Source organism: Canis lupus, chromosome 33 (genome assembly GCF_003254725.2).
Source record: "Canis lupus dingo isolate Sandy chromosome 33, ASM325472v2, whole genome shotgun sequence".
Taxonomy (NCBI): Eukaryota; Metazoa; Chordata; class Mammalia; order Carnivora; family Canidae; genus Canis; species Canis lupus.
In genome coordinates, this window is record NC_064275.1 from 7,286,612 (window position 1) to 7,305,798 (window position 19,187).

A 19,187-nucleotide genomic window follows, 5' to 3' on the forward strand; every position below is an offset into this window, starting at 1 on the left:
TATCCCGATTTAAAAAACCATCTACTCCCCATTGCCTCCGTATCACATCGCAGTGGCTGTGCTGAAATATATATTGGTTCACTCACCTTTTAGGGGAGCAGGAACCTATTATAATGTTGGTCATAGAGGTGGATCAGGAAAATGATTTGGTCAGAGCTACACATTTAGGAAGGGCCCCAGATTTAAATTTTCATATTAATCTCCAACATAGGTGATATGTTTTACATGTGTATTGAAGGTGTTTGTCGGGTAAATCTAAACATTGCAAAGCAACCATGGTTTCTGTGACTCTGTTTTGGCATTTTCTTCCTTTTTAAAATTTGTCAGGGCATAAAAAATGGAAGACAGCCTAGCCTCCTAACTCTGAGGCCCCAATTGCCCTCTACACAGGCTCTCAAGAGTGATGGACATAGAAGCTAATGAAGAGGACAGACCTTCAATAACTAATCACACAAAGAATTCATTAAAATAAGAACTAGGTACCTTGAGAAGGTATAAGGGGGCCTTCGCCTCTTTGGGCCATCAGGGAAGATTTCTCTAAGCAGATAAAATTGAAAAAGCAAGGGGAATTAGCCAAATTTGGGGCAGGGGAGAGTTGATGTAAGGCAGTAGAAACAATAGGTCTTAATAATCAATTAGTTTTCAGAGACTTAGGTGGACACTAGGATGTTTTCATATTTTGAGTTTGGGCAAGTAAGTTATTGGTAGTGATGTTAACAAAATAAGTGACTAGGAGAAAATTATTTTCTGGTAGTGGGTGGGTAGATAAGATGATTAGTTCAATTTGTAGGTATGCTGAGTATGAGTGAGCTTTGAGACATCAGAGTAGAGATTTTTATAAATATATGATATTATATTATAAAAAGGGCTTAGTTACTCTTGTTAATTTAGAACTTCATAGTGTATAAGATGCTATCCAGGTTCAGTGGTGGAGGGGAGAAAGAATAGATTTGTGGTCCCCACTTTCAAGAAGCTTATTCTTTAAATGCAGTCAAAGAATTAAACAACTACAAAAGATTCCAATAACCCTCTAAGACAACAGCAGAAGTATTATAAACAGTACATGAATGATTGCCAAAAGAATTATATAGATGCATGTTACTTTTCAGCAGTTAGTGTCCAAGTAGAATTTCTCATTTGATTTTACTTTTGCTCTACTTTGGTAGTTTGAGGTGGGTTAGGATAACATGAGCTTGCTTAATACTTATTTGTGACTTATTTGCTTTAGGAGGAATATATTTTAATTTTAGAAGGTAGGTATTATTCTTTGTCCCATTTTACAGAAGAAGAAACAGAGTCACTGAGAAGTTAAATAATTTACCGAAGTCATGTAGCTAGTAAATAGTCAAGTTAGGATTCAGATCTAGGCCACCCCCTTCTTTTGTTAATAACTAAGGCTCAGAGAGGTTAAGGGACATGCCCCAAACCACAGCACTAATTAGAGGCAGAGTTAGGACAAGAATGGGCACTCAGTACTATGTGATACACAGTTGACCCTTGAGCAACATGGGAGTTAGGCGTGCCAACCCCCTACACAGTCAAAAATCCATATATTACCCTTGACTCTCCCAAAACTGAACTGCTAGTTGCCTATTGTTGACTGGAGACCTTATTGATAACATAATCAATTAATGCATATTTTGTATGCTACATATATTATATACTGTATAATTACAATAAAGTAAGCTAGAGGAAAGAAAATGCTATTAAGACATTCATAAGGAAGAGGATATACATTTATAATACTGTACTGTGAAAAATCTGCATAAAAGTGGGCCCAAGCATTTCCACCCTGTGTTGTTCAAGAGTCAAATGTATTGATTCAGGGTCACTTAGAAGGTTTGGATGACTCAAGGGTGTGCCAAAATGTCCACCTGAGGGCTCGACTGGAAATTTAAGAGTCTCTTACTGTTTGAGTTAACTTCACGATTCCCCCTCTGAAATTTACAGTTGTGCAGGATGCATAAGTAACCCAAAGGGGTCTTCCCTGAACTGAAATGCCCAGTACCGGCTCAAGGATATAAAGCACTCTGGTGGGCCAAGGGGAGCCTGAAATCTCCTTTCATCCGTTCTCTTACATTTGGCCTACTGAGATTCATAAAGCTGATTCTGGATTCTCTCTTCATTTTTCTGTTGATGGTACAGTACCTTTGAGCAAAGGGCTGCTCACATAATTCAAGACTGGTTCTCTATAGCATTGATAAAAAATGGAGGATATTTCTTTTTATTATTTGCCGTACCATTTACGTAACAATTGGGTAAATGGAATTTACAATTTGATTTGGCTTGATACTCATCTAGATAGGCTGGGTTAAGCTCTTAAACCTTAAAGCTTCAATAATTTAGCACAGTTAATCTGAAGCAGACTGGTTGGCCATCCATTATGTTGGGGATAAGCCATGCCAAGGTTGCCAAGGCAAGGGAGAGGAGAGTTAAAGGAGTCATGTAGGCTCTTAACTCACTCAGCCTGGAAATGACAAATGCCAAAGTCCATTGACCAGAACTAGAAACACGTTTTTTGTTTGTTTGTTTAGGTAGGATAAAATATTTTTTTCACAAGTTTCTATTTAAGTGGAAGTTAGTTAACATATAGTGTAGGTTGATTTCAAGAGTAGAATTTAGTGATTCATCACTTACATACAGCACCCTGTACTCATCACAAGTGTCCTTCTTAATACCCATCAACCATTTAGCCCATCCTCCTCCCCGACCTCCCCGCCATCAACCCTCAGTTTATTCTCTATAGTTAAGAGTCTTTTATGGTTTGGTGCGCTCTCTCTCTCTTTTACTTCTCCTATTTTCATGTTTTGTTTCTTAAGTTACACATATGAGTAAAATCATGTGGTCTTTGTTTTTCTTTAACAGACTTACTTTGCTTCGCACTCTAGTTCTATGCACATCGTTGCAAATGGCAAGATTTTATTCTTTTTATGGCCGTGTAACAGTCCATTGTGTATACATACCACCTCTTCTTTATCCATTCATCAGTCAATGGACACTTAGACTTTTTTCCATAGTTTGGCTAATGTTCATAGTGCTGCTATAAACATCGGGGTGCATGTACCCCTTTGAATCTGTATTTTTGTATCCTTTAGGTGAATACCTACTAGTGCAATTGCTGGGTTATAGGGTAATTATATTTTTAACTTTTTGAGGCACCTCCATACTTTTTAAAAACATGGTTTTGATTCACCTAAAGAAGAGGCTGTGAAAAGTGTATGGAGGAACACTTGAATATTTGATGAGCACTACTGTTCTCTCTTATATACTTGATACTTTGAAATCACTTAAAAAATTATAGGCAACTTAATGTCATTTCAAGTGTTAAACATAGGTAAAACTTTCATATTAGTTTCCTCCAAATATGCTTAAAGTGTAACTATATGGTATAGCGCATGCTATCATTTTATGAAATTCTTAAGCTCTCTATTAAAAACAACAGAACTCTTGCTTAATAGTTGTGAGATTTGCATACAATGGAATATTACTCAGCTATTAGAAATGACAAATACCCACCATTTGCTTCAACGTGGATGGAACTGGAGGGTATTATGCTGAGTGAAGTAAGTCAGTCAGAGGACAAACATTATATGTTCTCATACATTTGGGGAATATAAATAATAGTGAAAGGGAATATAAGGGAAGGGAGAAGAAATGTGTGGGAAATACCAGAAAGGGAGACAGAACGTAAAGACTGCTAACTCTGGGAAACGAACTAGGGGTGGTAGAAGGGGAGGAGGTCGGGGGGTGGGAGTGAATGGGTGATGGGCACTGGGGGTTATTCTGTATGTTGGTAAATTGAACACCAATACAAAATAAATTAAAAAAATAGTTGTGAGATTTGGGCAAGTCACTTAACTGTCTAAACTAGTTAATCCCAATTGAAAATGGATATGTTGTAAAAATATGGGTAGAGATTGTGTGTGAAATGCTTGACATAGTACCTAGCACAAGGTAAGTGTTCAACAAATACGAAGTTTTCTTCTTGTTGGTATTGTTGATATCGCAGTGAACCTACCACTGTTGACGGTGATATTGAATCCTCTTAAATCAATGGTGTATCCATACTCATCAGAAAACAGTGTATTTTATGCTAACGAGCCATGTTCTGGCTAAGTTCTGGAAACAAAATATCTTCATTTTCTATATGTTCTTATCTTGGTAGACATGGGGAGCTTCAAAGGTCATGCCCTCCCTGGAACCTTCTTCATTATCATGGGTATTTGGTGGACCGTAAAGTGTATTCTGAAATATGCCTGCAAAAAGCACAAACGGACTTCCTACCTTGGTTCCAAAGCATTATTCCAGCGAATAGAAGTTTTTGAGGGACTCATAATAATTGGCATGGCAATCACTGGTGAGTGGACAATTTCTGTATTCTGTTTTCTCCTTTTGGGTATTTCTACATACAATGAGAAAACTATGTATCAAATCAAGAAATTGCTAAAATGAATTTTTATTAAAAAATATCTCTGAACATATATTCTAATTGTAATTTCTATCTGCTATAATTTGTTAGAAGGTGACACTTCAAGTTTACACAAAGGTCTATTCCTTAATGAGTCAAAGATATTGACTTGTCTGCCCACTCAAGGTGAATTTCCTTTATAGAATTAGTTGGAAGCTCTGAAATAATTTTATATCATTTATTCTGATGCCTGAAAGAGTTAACTCTATCAGAAACCATGTTTCAAAACGATACCAAAATAATCATGTAATTGTGGGAAAGCTTCAATCATAAGTTGTTGCAGATGGGTCAGACTGAGGAAGACCTTGCTTTGTACATTCGTCCTTTTTGTGTGAATCCTAAATTGGAAAGGGAAGTTAGGCCAGATGACTTCTAAGATTCTGTGAAATTTTTCTGTGTTTTTAGAATTCCACTGTAGTCTTTCCTTTGTGAAAGACAGCATTTCCTCATTTCCCTTTGGATTTCTTCATGCTTTATTCATGGCAATAGGTCTTTACTATGGACATGAGATTACCGAGCAGCCATTTCCAAAGAGAGAAATGGGCTTGCCAAATTCCATCGAATGACAGCATTTTAAAGAAAGTTTTGCTGTTTGTGTAACTGACTAGACCATGTGCTGTAATCTGTGTTTTCTCAGTTATCCTTAATTGGGGAAAAATTGAACTCTGGTGTTTTTATTCTAAATCAAGCACAACTCCTCACTTCCTGGCAGCTATCCAACAACGAAGGAGGTGTCAGAAGGCAGTAATCAGCCTTTGTAGGATTTATCTAGTCATTGGATGAAAACGGGACCTAAGACCATCAGTGGACCTGACTGATCAGGGAGCTAAGAAGACCTGAAATGCTCAGCTTTGAAGATCTGAAATAACTATTTGTTTGACTAACGTGGCTATCTTTGACTAAAAGTTGATCATCCAAACTGGTGTTTGAACCTCTAAAACCAGCCTAAGCACCAGTGCTTAGCTGTTAGGGGACAGCCCAGAAAGAAGAATCAGGATCATGGGACACTAGATTTGAATAAGCTGTGGTTAATCGTGCATCTACCCACTTTCTTTGTGAAGTTATGGAGAAAGGTACTAAAACTGTGATACATTCCTTTGCAGGCATGATTGGGGAGCAGTTTATTCCTGGAGGGCCCCACTTGGCCTTATACAACTATAAAGAGGGCCAGTGGGTCGAACTCCTAAACTGGCATCATTTCACCATGTATTTCTTCTTTGGGCTGCTGGGTGTGGCGAACATCTTATGTTTTATCATCAGTTCACTTCCCACCTCCTTAACCAAGTTAATGTTGTCGAATGCCTTATTTGTGGAGGGTAAGTATAAGTGAGTATTTTCCTGTACCTTACACTATCCTTGGACACTTGTCTAGCCCTGTACACTAACATTCTTTTCGTGTCTTGCTGCCACCTTGGTCAGTTGGATCATCTGTTGAGCCATCATGATGAAACAGTCAGATGTCCTACATAGGATGCCAGGGAGTAAAAATCCTTGGCATGTATTCATATAGTGCAACAGGACAAGCACTATCATTTGATGTGCTTTATTCACATTTTGCATCATTCTCAAAGAACCACCTACCATGGTTATTTAAGTTTTTTCTGGAAAATATCATTATTTCCATTTTGAACAAGTGGGCTCACGGTAGTGAAGCATGAATATCCTGAAACAAGGAGACCACTCACAGTGACCTCCTAACCTACTAACCAGTCTTTCATATTAGTATAATGAAACTCCACCATCACATGATAAGTAGGGTTAAAAAAATCAGTCACATAAAAAGAAGAGGTCCTATTTTTGAGAGGTTAATAACACTTTTTGTTCAGTTGATGTCCCTGTTACTATGGAGGGAAAACAGATGTTTAGTAATTTGTTTTCTCATATTGTATTTGTAAGGAATACATTGCTTATGGAACTAAAAAAGCCCCAAATTATCAGGAGGCAGTCATTTCCTAACTGTCTACCTTCCTTCCCACATATGAAGATAAGGAATTTTTCCAACCCCTCCCTGAGAACAAAGGCTAACTCAAAGATAGGCATCGACAACCAACAGCATGATTCTCATTATCTCACGGTATCACCATATTTTGAATGAACATCTTTTCTTTCTCATCTAAATGAAAAGGTTGAAGATAAAGCTGGAATCTGCTCATGGGATTAAAAAATATAGGTAGTTACTACTTCTTGCGAGCTTCCAGAGCATCTTGTCATACCCATCAAAGATTTGTGTGTGTGTATATATATATTTGCTTACTCCAATGGACCAAATTCCTTAAGGCAAGGATTTGTCTCATTCACCTGTGTATTCACCTTAACTCTTGTTCCCCTGCCCCCATCACACTTATTATTCATCCTCCTGCATAGAAGATACTTTGAAATATAGTTAGTTGAAAATGTTGTGATACGTTAGACAAGGAAATAAAGTCTGGGAAAGGGAAAAGAAGTGTTATATCTCTATTCTTAAGAGGTAGTGATGATGCTAAAAATGCTAGAAGTTTCCATTATTATGGTAAGCAGAGAGCATTTGATATTTTGGACAAATTTTGCATCTGTACATGTGTGTGCATGTGTATATGTGTGAAATTCTATGGAGCAGGGGAGAGAGAGAAAGGAGAAAAATGGTGGATGACCTTTGGTTTCACTTAAAAAGAGAAATAATTTTCTCCCTCTCTATCAGCTTTTATCATGTATAATCACACTCATGGCCGGGATATGCTGGACATCTTTGTGCACCAGCTGCTGGTCTTGGCCATCTTTGTGACAGGCCTGATTGCCTTCTTGGAGCTCTTCATACGGACCAGTATCACTGTGGAACTTCTTCGGACAAGCTTTATCTTTCTTCAGGGGAGCTGGTTCTGGCAGGTGAGTTGGGGCCTTTAGTTAATGTAGCTGGTGTCTCCATCTGTAGTCTTTTCTCTTTGGTGGGGTATTTTGATCTAGAACTGGAGACTTCTTTCTGATGTGCTGCCTCTTGCCAGAATGTGGGTTTTTGAGAGATGGTGTTTCTTTGAGTAGCCCAGAGGCCCTGGTGGGAGTGCTGACAGAGCAGCTGTCAGGGGAAGGAAGTGGGGTATGCCCATTTTAATCACACACTTGAATACCCATAATGTAGGAATTCTGAGCTTTTGGTTGGCAGCAGTTGCTAATACCAAAGCAGCTTACAGCCTAATGGGTAATAAGCTCGAGAAATATATGAAAGGCAGGAAGGAGGGGAAATTATTAATTATTGAGAAGCAAGTATGTGCCAGTCATTCTACAGGACATTTACATACATGTTGTTTCATTTTGTCCTCACAGTGACCTAGGTATTATACCAAATTTACTAATATGACTCAGCGAGACCAAGTTATTATCCCAGACTCACACAGTAATGGAACTAGGATCTAATAAATGTGGGTCCTAGTCCCCAGGCTTTTTTCATTTTACTCTGTTGACTACCTACCCTTGTTGTGTTGTCAAAAACGTGTGTTCCAATTAGTGAACTTCTATTTTATAGAGACTGGTAAGTCTGGGGTGAAAGATGAATGTGGTCTGATAGAGGAGATGTTTAGTCACCAGAAAGCAGGAACTTGGGATGAGGTGATTGCAGGGATTTGCATTTCTCAGGAGGAGTGATAAAAAAGCATTAGTCAGTGATGGGAAGAAAGACATCATGGTCATAATGAGATAGGAAAGATGTGATAGTTAAGCATAGGAGAGAGTGGAAAGATTGTGGGGAGTGGGGGATAGTAAAGAAGCATTATTTTCAAGGGTTATTTTGAAGGGATAAGGACATCGAAAAAAGTAACAAATATCCATAATGTGATAAAATCGATTATTGATTAATTTGATCAGTTTGTAAACAAAAGTTGTTTTGTTAGATTATAATCTGCTGAAAACTTAAATAAATGGAATGTAAAACACTGTCATGCATTCTGTATCTTCTAATTGGAATGTTTTGCCATGTGCACTCGTTCCCTAATCAAAAATAAAGATGGATTGAAAAAATTTCAAAAGAACTAACTTGTGGTCACTATCACACAGTGAGTTTATACTTTGGTGTATCTCCTCTGCTCTAAACACATTACAATGACAGATGAAATTTGAAAAATACCTAGAAAACAAAAAAAGGAAATTAAAAGAAGAAAAATGTTAAATAAAAAATAAGAAAATGACCTAGCTGCACTGAAATAACACAGACAGAAACAAGGCAAGCCACCTCGTGGGCCAGACCAGAACAGCACTGGGTAGTGGGAGGAGAGCTGAACTGCAGGCCTGTGGGCTCTGGTGTGATTCAAGAGCAAGTCCTAGCATTCCTCTCAAGGTGGGAAGGGAAGGCAGGCTCTCGGAACTCTCCTTGTGCCATTTATATATTCCATCTTCCTATTTGCTTTTCATCTTACTGATCTCTCACTTTCTCATGGAGAGTTTTATATTATAGTTATGGATTTGTCCATTTCTCCTTATTTTCAGTTTTTGCTTTAATGTTATGAGGCTGTATTCTGGTTTTTTTTTTTTAGTTTATTGCTCATTTTCTTTCAGTCTTTCTTGTTGCTAAAGAAATACATCTCTGGCCGTCTACACATTATAACTGCCTCCTGTAAGATTTGATGTGCGGTACTTTTCACTCTTGGGAAATTTTTAATGTTACATTTTCCATTGTGCTTTTATCTTTAATTTGTGAGTTAACTAGGGGTGCACTTTTAAGTTTACAAAGATGTTATTTTTATTATTCATTTTCAGCTTATGCTTCATAGTCAGAGAATACGTTCTCTTTGAAATGTGTTGTGCTGAGACTTCCTTTGGGGACATAGCCCAATGTCAGTGGTAGTAAATGTTGCATGTATTTGAAAGAGGGTATATGTTGTCTTTGTTGAGTTCAGGATTCTACATATATTTACTAGATCAAGTATGGTTAAAGAGCTAAATATTTATTTATTCTTTTTAAAGATATTATTTATTTATTCATGAGAGACACAGAGGCAGAGACACAGGCAGAGGGAGAAGCAGGCTCCCTGCAGGAAGCCTGATGCAGGACTCGATCACAGGACCCCAGGGTCATGCCCTGAGCTGAAGGCAGATGCTCAACCACTGAGCCACCCAGGCATCCCAAAGAGCTAAATATTTAAATAAAGAAGGTAGAAAGTAAGAACAAAAGGGGAAACCCAAGGAGAGAAAAAAGAAAAAAAGGAATAATAAAGAGCAGAATTAATGAAGTGAATTAGTGTTCCATTAATAATTAATGATTAAGAATCTGAGGAAAGAAGCATGGGCTATCACAACTGAGAACAGGCTGACCTAATGTTGTCCCTTTTGGCAGAGAAATAATGTTTTCATATTTTACCAAAAGCTTTTCTAGGAAAGAGCTATGAGGTTAAAATCTTTGGGTGTAAATCTGTGACTATTTAAAAATCTTTTCCATCTATCAGTATGTCTAGACTAGTTTCTTTTTTTACCTGGAGGCTAGACTAAATAACGTTTGGAGGCCTAAAGGAAAATGAACATTTAATACCAATACAAACACACACACTGGCAGGAAATGAAGGTTTAGCTGTAGAACCTCCCTCTCCCCTCAGATTCCTCTGAAACAAAAATGTCTAGAGACGAAGGTGAATTCATTCTGCTTTTATTTTGATGCTATGTGTGTTATATGAATTTTATGGCCAAAACTCTGCCTTAAGCTGATAATATGACATTGTGCCTTGCCTTTCACTGTATTTTCTCTCTACTTGTCCACAGATGGTGAATCCTAGTGCATGCACAACATACACGACAGATTAGCACACCTAGGCTCTTGCAATTCTAAATAAGGAGATGCGAAATGAATGAAGCAAATGTTCAGCTTGGCCATTTTTTCCTGTCATACATAAATGAGGGACTAATAGGTCAACCTAGAGGGAATTACACTCCCAACCTATAAAAACATTTTCCTTCCCGACCCTTATTACAGTCACATATGTTTTCTCAAAAGCTGTCATGAGCACACACGAGTTGTGTCTGTCTACAATGTCAGCTTTACTCGATCATAAAGCAAAGTTAAATCACAATTATAAAGCAGGTTCAGGATTCCAAACTCAAGGACATTTCACCATGTGATTAAATTTGCCTTCTTACACAGTGCACAGAGCAGGACAGAAGACAAGCCCCACGACAAACGAGACCACAGAAGGGGGAGGAGTTGAGGAAGCACAGGTGAAGTCAGTCTGTGGGCGCTCGGTTGAGATAAGGCCTCCAGTTAGGCCGGGTCAGCTTGGGGCACTTGATGCTTTTAATGTTCAAGCAGTGAAGGTTCTCGGTTCTGCCCCCGAGATCATTCGGGCAGAGCCTTCAGTGGCAGTTGCCTTTTTTAAGGGGTCAGACATAGAAGGGCAGGTCTGAAGAGTCTGATAGTTTGCTGCCAAAATCCTTCCCTTTTGAAAGGGATTTCATCGGTTTTGGGTCCCTGCAGCCCTCTCTGGTTCAGCTTGTTCTCAGCTCTGGGGGGTCAGCTGACATTGGTCCTGGCGATATCTCCTTGCTTCCGTACCTTAGCTGCTTGTGTCATTGCTTGACGCAGCCCCTTGCTTGACATGAGAGACTCCATTTTGCTCTCCACAAAAACCTATGCATATTATGCAATTTAAAAAAAGAAAAAGATTAAAAAAAAAAGATACTCTTCAGGCCCATTCATTCCATGAATCATGGTTTCTCTGAGACTCTTTGTGGGAGGATATTTCTTTCTTTCTTTCTTTTTTTAAGACTTATCTATTTGAGAGAAAAAGGGAGGGGGAGAGAGCGTGCATGCACGTCAGCTGGGGGTGAGGGGCAGATGGAGAGGGAGAGAGAGAATCTCAAGCAGGTTCCCCACTGAGCTTAGAGCCCTGGTCAGGGAGTGGGAAAGTTGGGGGGGGGGGGGCCGCTCCATACCATGACCCTAAGGTCATGACCTGAGCCAAAATCAAGAGTCAGGTGCTCAATTGACTGAGCCACCCAGGCGCCCCGTGGGAGAAGATTTCTGAAGCTCACTTTTGCACTTTGTCATTTCCAAGTTGCCTCCCATCATTGTCAGAGTCAAGGCCCAGAGATGATCAGGGGAGGAGGAAGACTTTTGTCTTTGCTTCCCATTACTTGGAACAGTCACTTCTGGGGCATCACCCACCCACCCCCGCTAACTGCTCAGGGGACTCGTCCCACGACTTCCCAGATGGCTGAGCCCAAGGAAAAATTCAGCCTTGTTTTGCTTTTAAGAAAGATAAAAGTTTACTCAAAGATGTCCAAAAGATCTAAGTGGTAGTGGTCTGAGGTCTGAAATGGTAGATCAAACTCTCGTTTAAGGCTAATAGTGTTGAGGGCACCCTGGGTGGCCTAGTGGTTTAGTGCCGCCTTCAGCCCAGGGCCTGATCCTGGAGACCTGGGATCCAGTCCCATGCTGGGCTCCCTGCGTGGGGTCTGCTTCTCCCTCTGCCTGTGTCTCTGCCTCTCTCTCTCTCTCTGTGTCTCTCATGAGTAAATAAATAAAATCTTAAAAAAAAAAAGTCTAATAGTGTTGAAATAAGTGATTAGAGAATAAGACCTAGAATGTTAGGAAATTCAAACTCCCTATAGGAAATGGGGCCCTGGCTTGCTTGTATAGTAGAGAAGATAGTTATTTACATTTTAAACGTAATATTAAGGAAGCTTAAACTAGTCAGAAACAGATGTTCAGGAATGACCTAGAAGATACAGCAAGAAAAAATTCTTTTTCAGACCTTTTTTTGGTTGGAATTTTACATTAGGAAGCAAATTAGAACAGCCAATGTAAGAGTAGTGGCTGATTCTGTATTTAGAGGACGATTTAATGAGCTGTGGCGTATTCTGGCCATTGTTTTTCAGCTTTCCTAATTCACTTGCTTTTAGCCTGAAATGACTTTGGAATGTTTTCAAAATAATCACATCAATTAACTCAGTTCATAGGCTTCACAGTGGTCTTTGGTTAAGAATTTAGCTTTCGGTGTCAGGCTCTGAGGGTCTCAAGGAGATTAGCAATGAGAGGTATTCAACTCTTTCTTTCTTTCTTTCTTTCTTTCTTTCTTTCTTTCTTTCTTTCTTTCTTTCTTTCTTTCTTTCTTTCTTTCTTTCTCTTTTTCTTTCTTTTTGCTATATAACAGTAAACCCTTGACTGGTAGAATTGGTGATGACCAATGAAGGTGACTTAAGATATTTATTTTAGAAGCTCCAAAACACAATTGTGCTTAGTGTGTGGAAGAAGAAGTCCCTGGGAATGTAGTCAGGCAGCCATGGATCTGGAGTCTGGTTCTGCCCTGTTAATCACATGAGTGTACACTATATATTCTATGCTTTACCAGGGGCAGGTAAAGTTGAATTGGTATTTGAAAGATGGATGAGAACCACCAATGTGTTGGGCTTGAGGTTTAGGATGAGTGATACTCCTTTGCCTCTTTTGGTCTTAGCTCCTATATTAGTATCCTAGGGCTACAATAACAAAGTCCTGCAAATTGGATGACTTATCTGATCTATGTATCCAGTCTATCTATCCAATCTATCCAATCTATCTATCTCTATCACTGTTCTGGAGGCCAGAAGTCCAGAAATCAAGGGGTCAGCATGTTGGTTCCTTCCTGGGGGCCCAGCTCCCAGAGAGTGGCCAGCCATCCTTAACATCCCTTGGTGTATGGCAGTGTAACCTCAACCTCTGCCTCCATAGTCACACCTGTGTGTTTCTGTGTCCCTGTGTCTTCACATGGCCTTCCATAAAAAGGACACCAGTTATTGGATTGAGGGCCAGTTCTAATCCAGTATGACCTCATCTCAAGTTGATGATATCTGCAAAGATCTTATTTCCAAATAAGGTCACATTCACAGGCACCAAGTGTTAGGACATCAGCATGTCCTTTTGGAGACACACAATATGACCCACAACAACTGCTAACCCTTACCTCTGGGAGCTGTAGCAAATCACTCCCCAAGCCGGAGTGGTTGGGTGGATGGCATTGGGAGGACATTGGGAGGACCAATAGGTAGGAACTGGGGAGCTGGTGCATAGTACATTACACTCAACTCTCCCTAATAGATACTTACGTGACATAATTTCTCTGCCACCTTTCATGAGTTGCTGCAAGAGGAAGGCATGAGAAGCATGGGATAAAGGTATCTTATTCTTGAAGTTATTATGAGGACAGAAATATTGTGAAGTTTATGTATGAATGAGGTTAAGATGCCCCACACACAGCAGTACATCTAGCAGGTGGTACAAATGGTAATTCTCTTTCCAACTAAAGGGAATCCTTTAAAATGGGAAATGACAAGTGATTAAAGCCTAAGTCTTGTTTTTTCCTTTTACTCATGTTATTTGAAATTTCAAACAGAAATGGAATTAAAGTTTCACTCAACCTTATGGATTAAATGCTTTTTTTTTTGTTCCTATAACATTTCATTTATTAGATATGTGATCCTGGGAAAATTATGAAGCCACCCAATTTTCTCATCTGGAGGATAAAGACAATAATACATTAAAATGGGATTACTAATATCTCATTTAAAGGCCATTTTAAGGAAAACTCCCAAGCACTGTAACTGACATGTAGTTAGCCAATATGGTGGACATTCATATAATTATTCATGTAATTATCTTGGTATTGTATTTCATTTTGTTCTAGAGATCTGACATATGTCCATCCTCCCATCTGTCCATCATCCATCCATCTCTCTCTCTCTCTCTCTTTCTCTATGTATCTATCATCTTATTTTTTGTTGGGATAAAATTTACATAACAGAATTAACTGTTTTAGAATATATAATTCAGTGCCACTTAAGTACATTCATAATATTGAGCAACTCCTACCTCTATTCAGTTCATTGCCTTAGAAGGAAAGCCCAGGACCCTGAAGCAATCATTGTCTTTCATTCTCCTCCCAGTCCCTGAAAACCCCTAATTTGCTTTTTGTTTCCATGAATTTACCTATTCCAGGTAAGATGAATATTTGTTCATCTTCTTGTTGATTGTAGGGGAAAAGCTTTCAGTCTTTTATTGTTGAATATGATGTTAGCTGTGAGCATTTATTTATTTTGAAACCTTTTTTGTACCCTAGTGTTGAAATAATGGAGTGAAACTGCACAACTAAGAAACCTGGCACATTCTCTGAAAGTCTGCTAATCCATAGAGATGATTCCTATTCATATTTTGAAAATTGATCTTCAAATATCCTTAACATTTTTTCCAAAAATATTACCTGGTAGATGCTATCTGTAACTAAAGCAGGCAGTAAGGCCTGATGTCTTATCTGTGGCATCTCAGATAATCGGAGTTACCTTAGTTAAGATTAATCTTGGAACCAACCATTTTGAAATGTACTATCTTTGGGAATGTGGCTGATTATTTTAATATGTGCTTTTTGTTTTAAATTACAGATTGGTTTTGTCCTTTATCCCCCCAGTGGAGGTCCTGCATGGGATACAATGGATCATAACAATGTTATGTTTCTTACCATATGCTTTTGTTGGCATTATGCATTAAACATAGTCGTCGTTGGAATGATTTATGCCTTTGTCACTTGGTAAGTTAGTGATTTTTTTGTTCATATAAATTCTGTTCCTTGGTATATGATCATTGAGACTTAAAAGGGAACTTCATTCTTTAGTATTCCATAAGACAGGGTAATGTACCAGAGAATTATCTGCAAACCTAGCAATTCCCCCTTGAAAGAAGAAATGCTGGTTTAAAGTTAGACTCACTCAGAAGTGTCTCAGCTGTGTCTCTGACCTATGTGCCACCCCTCAGCACACTTTTCTGGGCCTTCCTGTCTTTGCATAGGCTGTTTCCTTTTCCAAATGGTCTTCTCCATCCCAGCAGGGAGCCCTCCATTTGCCCACATGTACATCAATCATAGCAATTCATAAGCTTGGTGTCATTTTTTAAACAACATTCATGTATCCCATCAAATTTGAATCCATGATTAATTTCACATTTACTCTAATATTTCTAACAGTAAGATTCAGTTGAAAAATCATGTTTTTAGACCCTTATGAAATGTTTCACAATGGATGAAGAGCAATATAACAGATTGACAAAACACATATTCCTAGCTCTACTACCTCTCATCAGTATGGCTTTGGGCAAATTACGTGAACACATAAAGTCTCAGTTTTGTTGTTTACAAAATGGGAATAATAATAGTACCTAAATGAGATATGTATTTAAACTGCTTGGGAGATAATAAGGGCACAGCAGAGGTTATTCTTCTTGTTATTCTTGTTCTTTTTATTATTTTCCACGTTCTCCTCCTTTTCCTTCTGTATCACAAAATGCATAAGGTACAGGCCCTATGGGGAGAGACAGACAATTTAGATACAGTGCAATAGGTGGAAATAGTAGAAGAACAAAGCACTATTGGAACCCAGAGGAGGCTTCCTCTCAGTTGAGAATTAATCTTTAGCTTGAAGGATGAGAAGAAATAGAAAGAATTGAACACCGTTCCTGTCTGTAAGGCTGCTAATACCAAACTGCAACAGGCCTGGCTGATTCCAACTACTAGGCCTGCAGGCTCCACACTTAATTTTTCAGACTGCAGCACCGACTTAAATCTTCTATATCTGCAGTCTTCATTTTGGTGGTCATGAGCTACCTGACTATGTGGTTATGGAGCACTTGACATGTGCCTAGTGCCGCATACAGTGCATATCTGTATATGCATAGTGACTACCATATTGGGCAGTATACATCTAGTAGGTTCTCTAGATTCCTAAAATGTGGTAGCTGCTTCTAGGTCCAGTGGGGTCTCAGCCTCTTCAAAAACTAGCTTTCTACTCTTCTCTCTCAGGTCACCTCTCTTGCTTTGTGCTTCTTTGAGCTCCACTGCTGAAGCAGCTTTGGTGCTGGGTCTCTAAATAAGAGAACTATTTTCTTGTCTAGCTCCCAGATGTCTCTGCTAAGCTTCGAGTCAGTTTACTTTGATCTGTACTCACCTCCTCTAGAGATCTAAGTGCTTTGGGTGCTGGGAGATTATAGCTTCTCATTAGATTTCTCTTAGTTCTATTTCATTCCCCCAAAGCATGCTCATGGCTGTTAAGACTGGCTCTGCCATTGAGTGAAACTTGGCTTCTTCCTCTGTTGTTCTAGGCTGACATCTGGGCCTCATCTCCTTAGGGGCTGGGCAACCTCCAAGAATAATGGCAACATTCAAGGAGCCTCTCTAGCTCACGTCAGCTCCCTTCCAGAGCCAAAAGAAGACTACTGTCTCTTCCTGTTTCAAAAGGCTTCAGACCTCTCTTATCCACTTACAGTTTTCTAGAAACCAGAAACTCCATGTTTATTTTTTCCACCTTTACCTTTTTGATCCATTAGTGCCTTCTACCTGGCATATCCAAATCAAATACCCATCTCCTTTATGAAATATGTTTCAGATGCTTTTCAGTTTTGCTCTCATATTGCTCTTGGAAATATAAGAACAAGAGCTCATGCTGTGAGGTATGTTGATAGAAACTTAAGCAATAACTTAAAAATTATAAAGATTCAGTACTGACTTTTGGTGAGGTCACATGGCAGGCTAATTCAGCTCTATAATCATAAGGAGTTTTGACAATCTATCTTTCAGGGTTTGACTGTAGAGTAGTTTGTAATTCAGTCAAGGGTGATGGATTTTTCAGGGCATTATATCAGAATTTGACAAAATGCAAAGATCGCCATGGAAACAAAACTGGATTGTGAAATCACAATTCCCCAAATCTCAGAGAAATAAAGTTTTACTTCCCAGCTTTCCAGAACAATGGTTCAAAGGTTGCCCCTTTCAGCCCCATACCTGCAGTTCTGAAATAACTCATAGGAGAGACTTATCTGTTTGGAAATTTTATTAGACGTTCTACTGTATTTCATGTTGAAACATCACTGCTCATAGGACTATTTCAAAAGCTCCTCTCTGTGGGTAGAGAAATATTTCCCACTTTCAGGCTGGTTTCCCAAGCAAGAATTCAGGTGAGCCATTTCAAAGAATAAAATAGAGATGACCAAATTCCAGGCATATGATGGTTAGGCTTCTGAAAGTTTGATTTCTAAATAGACTCTAGAAGTTCACTCAGAGTCTTGGCTCTGCTCTTTCTCTTATTGACTGAAGAAAACATATAGGAGCAGAAGCTCAGATATATCCTAACCTTAGTATCCTGGACTAACATCATTCCAGGACCTAGCAATTATTTGTACTTCCTGTTTATCATTCTAGCCTTTCATCTGTCTCCAGCAGCCATTTATGCATGTGCCAATACCCAGGGCTACAGGCTTCAGATAGAGTCTGAACATGCCTCAGCTTGGCTGGCGGCGTATAGCAACAGCAGACACAACCCAGAAAGGAGGAGTGGGAAACAGGAGGAGTCACTAGGGTCTGGGTTAACAATTAATTTGTAATAAGTTGCCATGTGTTTGTTTTATTTTCCACAAGAGCCATCAGGAATGCATCTAATTAATGAATTAACAGTTAACCCATTTCATTTAGCATGTATTGAGGTTGTGCAATGTAGAGATAAATGTGTGGATCTAAAAAATGATGTAAACACTGTCCCATCCTTTAACTTATTTAAGGCTATTGGTCTTTCACAAGAACAGTGCTTTGGAAAACTGAGGACATTGGGAGCAACATCAATAGTCAATTAATAATCAAGGCAAATTATTTTGATTGGTTTCCTTGATCTTGATGAGTCAATAGTCATTATTGGTACCACTCGGTTGTATATTGGAGGAGTTAATGCTGAGCTGAAAGTGACTGAAGAATTAACCTCTATGAATACGTGAGTTATATGGACTCTTGCAGATTGCTCCAAAGACCATTGATTAACCAAATGTGTTTTGAGCCACTGTTATGCACCAGACGCCGTTCTAGGCTCTGGCTAGCATTAGGGCACTGAATAAGATAAGGTCTTTGCTCTTATGAAATTTATATTCTAGTAGGATCTAGAGCACAAGTGAAGTCATTGGATATTCATAGGGGCAAGCCAGACCTTCACTGGAAGAAGAAGAGAGGCAGAAAATAAGGGATGCAGATAGGCAGGTGAAGTGTTTCACAAAATGAGAATGATTTTGATGATTTGGCGTATCGAACTTGTTTGTGTATTCCTATGTATTTTTGGAATTTATGTTTTATTTATATGGTCGTGATACAATGTCTTTACAAATAACTATGCACAGGAAAAGCTTTGCTTAGTTTTTGTTCCATCAGAGAAGTGGAGAGTGGAAGTGCTGAGTTTCTGCTACTAAGAACCTTCATATCTTCTAGTGTCAAAAATTATGTCACTGCTTCTCCTAGACCTACAGATCTCTTAATCTATGAAACAATCACAATGGTGGAGGACACTTCTTCCAATTCCTTAGTTCGTCCTGGATCACTACATGGACCATCACATGCACTTGAGCTGTCCATGGCCTGCACAAAAGCACCCCTCTGAAGGCACAAGTCGGACCAGACTTGACATGGGGCTTGCCGTGGGGAGGGGGTTGCCTTCATGCACTTCCATGAGAGAGGGCTTCTTTTTGCAATATATAGCTAGGTGTGGACTTGGAAAAGTTCTCTCTCCACTGAGCTCAATTTCATCTGGGCTTGCTGCAGCCCAGAGATTCTCTTGTTTGTTTTAGAAACGATCAAAGCTATGAATAATGAGGCATTTTCTGATGCCTAATCAAACAATCATGTTATACATTTAAAAGCTATACTGTATCTGTTTACTTATACCCGGCTTTAATCCATGAAAAGTTTTCAGGTAGCTCCAAAGCCAAATAAAA

General features: G+C 39.0%; 1 protein-coding gene across 9 annotated transcripts in view; it reads left to right on the plus strand.

Moving 5' to 3' along the window:
• Positions 1-19,187, plus strand: part of TMEM45A (transmembrane protein 45A) — a 65,608-nt gene that overhangs the window by 45,792 nt on the left and 629 nt on the right. For all 9 annotated transcript variants that reach the window (XM_025416474.3, XM_025416455.3, XM_025416489.3 and 6 more), the window contains 4 exons: positions 4,166-4,357; positions 5,572-5,784; positions 7,146-7,330; positions 14,834-14,979. In XM_025416474.3, coding sequence (XP_025272259.1) covers positions 4,168-4,357; positions 5,572-5,784; positions 7,146-7,330; positions 14,834-14,979 — 734 coding nt within the window. In that variant the 5' untranslated portion in view covers positions 4,166-4,167. The remainder of the gene's footprint in view (positions 1-4,165; positions 4,358-5,571; positions 5,785-7,145; positions 7,331-14,833; positions 14,980-19,187) is intronic.